Source organism: Chaetura pelagica, unplaced genomic scaffold, assembly GCF_000747805.2.
Source record: "Chaetura pelagica isolate M959 unplaced genomic scaffold, ChaPel_1.0 scaffold3, whole genome shotgun sequence".
NCBI lineage: Eukaryota > Metazoa > Chordata > Aves > Apodiformes > Apodidae > Chaetura > Chaetura pelagica.
In genome coordinates, this window is record NW_009952974.1 from 7,155,948 (window position 1) to 7,157,492 (window position 1,545).

A 1,545-nucleotide genomic window follows, 5' to 3' on the forward strand; every position below is an offset into this window, starting at 1 on the left:
GGGAAAGAGATGAGAACCCCAAAGAGGCAGGAGTGCACTCCACAACCCAAATGTGCCCTAGCACATCCCAAGTGGCAACACATGGGATGTGTGCAGGGATCAGGGGCTGTGCCAAAGTACATGCCCAGGTTTTGCACAGGGCAAGGACAGCACAGGCACCAACAGCCTGGAGGAGCTGCTGGATGCTGGAGCAAGGCAGCAAGGAGCTAGGGGAAAGCACAGCATGTTTCTTAGAGGGACACATGACAGAGAAGGATGCAGTGATGACAGAGATGGGACAGCCATGCAGGGACAGTCCTCATGCTCCTTCCCACCTCCAGCAAGGTCCGTCTTTCCCTGGACTAGAAGGGGACCATGCCTTGACTTGGCACCACCCTCCTCCTAACAACAGCTGCATCTCCTTTGTCCCCCTTTCTCACCGGCTTCCCAGGGTGGTCTGCAGCACTGTGGAGATGCCACAGGCAAAGAGGCTGCGTGCCAGCAGCTCGATCGTGGCCTGGGCATGGGTTGTTTCCTCAGGCAGGGTGGGCAGCAGGAGGAGGTAGAAGATGCACATTGAGGAGGCCTGCACAACCAGGTGCTGTGTGGGGAAGAGAAGGGGTGGCTGCAACTCCCTGTGGCACCCAGAGGTGTAGCCCCCCCTCCCTGACCCCAATGGATAGGTTCATGGTCACTGACACCCCCCAGACAGCACCTACCATCACCCACTCCCCTTACAGCATACACCAGCCAGAGCTCCAAGCATCCTTTAACTGGCAGGATGCAGCCCCTGCCACCCCTGAAGATCCCAGACCTCTTCCCATCTCTCTGGCTGCTTCCTGCAGCCACCCCTTACCTGAAGGGCTAAGCAACAGTTTAGCATCCAGGAGCACATCTTCTGTGGGAAGCAGGATGCACCTGCAGGGCTCCCAGCATCAGGGGCTCTGCTGCAGCCCCCATTCATGCTGCTGCCTCCCCACACTGCTCCTGCTTTGCAGTGCTGAGGGGCTAGACAGGCTCCCACCCCAAGGGCTCCTCACAGCCCACACATGGCTGACCTTCCACCTTCTGCAGGGTTAGCCATTAACTTGAGTTGGTGAGTAACCTGCCCTTGCAGCCAGGAATGCGAGTGTCACCCTGGGTTGTCACTGCAAGGGCCAGGTGACAGCCACCTACGGCCAGGACACCAGACACTGTTTCTGTGCCAGCTGCCCACAGTCCAGGTCCCATCCCCGCCTCCTGTGGTACAGGGACTTGGCCACTGCACAGACACCCCTTCCTTCATGTGCTTAAAGCATCCCCAAGGGCAATATCCTCCAACTCCAGTGTGCCCTGCCCTCATTCCTCCCCTGCCCTCCCAGTCCAGCTGTTGCTCACCCTCAGGCCCCAAGAAGTCTGTTAAAAGCAGCACAGTGCCCAGCAGGTCATGCCATACCCCTCTGAGGGAACTGTGCCCATACCAGAAGTGTCTCTTGATGGGCTTCTACACCACATCCCCCATGCTCTTAGGAGAGGGGCAGAGAGCCTTGCTACTGGACAGGAATACCAGGAACAAGGGCTGTCCAC

At 58.4% G+C, this 1,545-nt stretch overlaps 1 protein-coding gene across 1 annotated transcript in view; it reads right to left on the reverse strand.

Annotated features, from left to right (window-relative positions):
- SLC23A3 (solute carrier family 23, member 3) overlaps positions 1-943 on the reverse strand; it is a 5,178-nt gene extending 4,235 nt beyond the window's left edge. Inside the window, exons 1-2 of the mRNA XM_009996265.1 lie at positions 836-943; positions 420-580 (exon numbers count right to left, since the gene is read on the reverse strand). Coding sequence (XP_009994567.1) covers positions 420-580; positions 836-943 — 269 coding nt within the window. The remainder of the gene's footprint in view (positions 1-419; positions 581-835) is intronic.
- Positions 944-1,545: the final 602 nt, after the last annotated feature.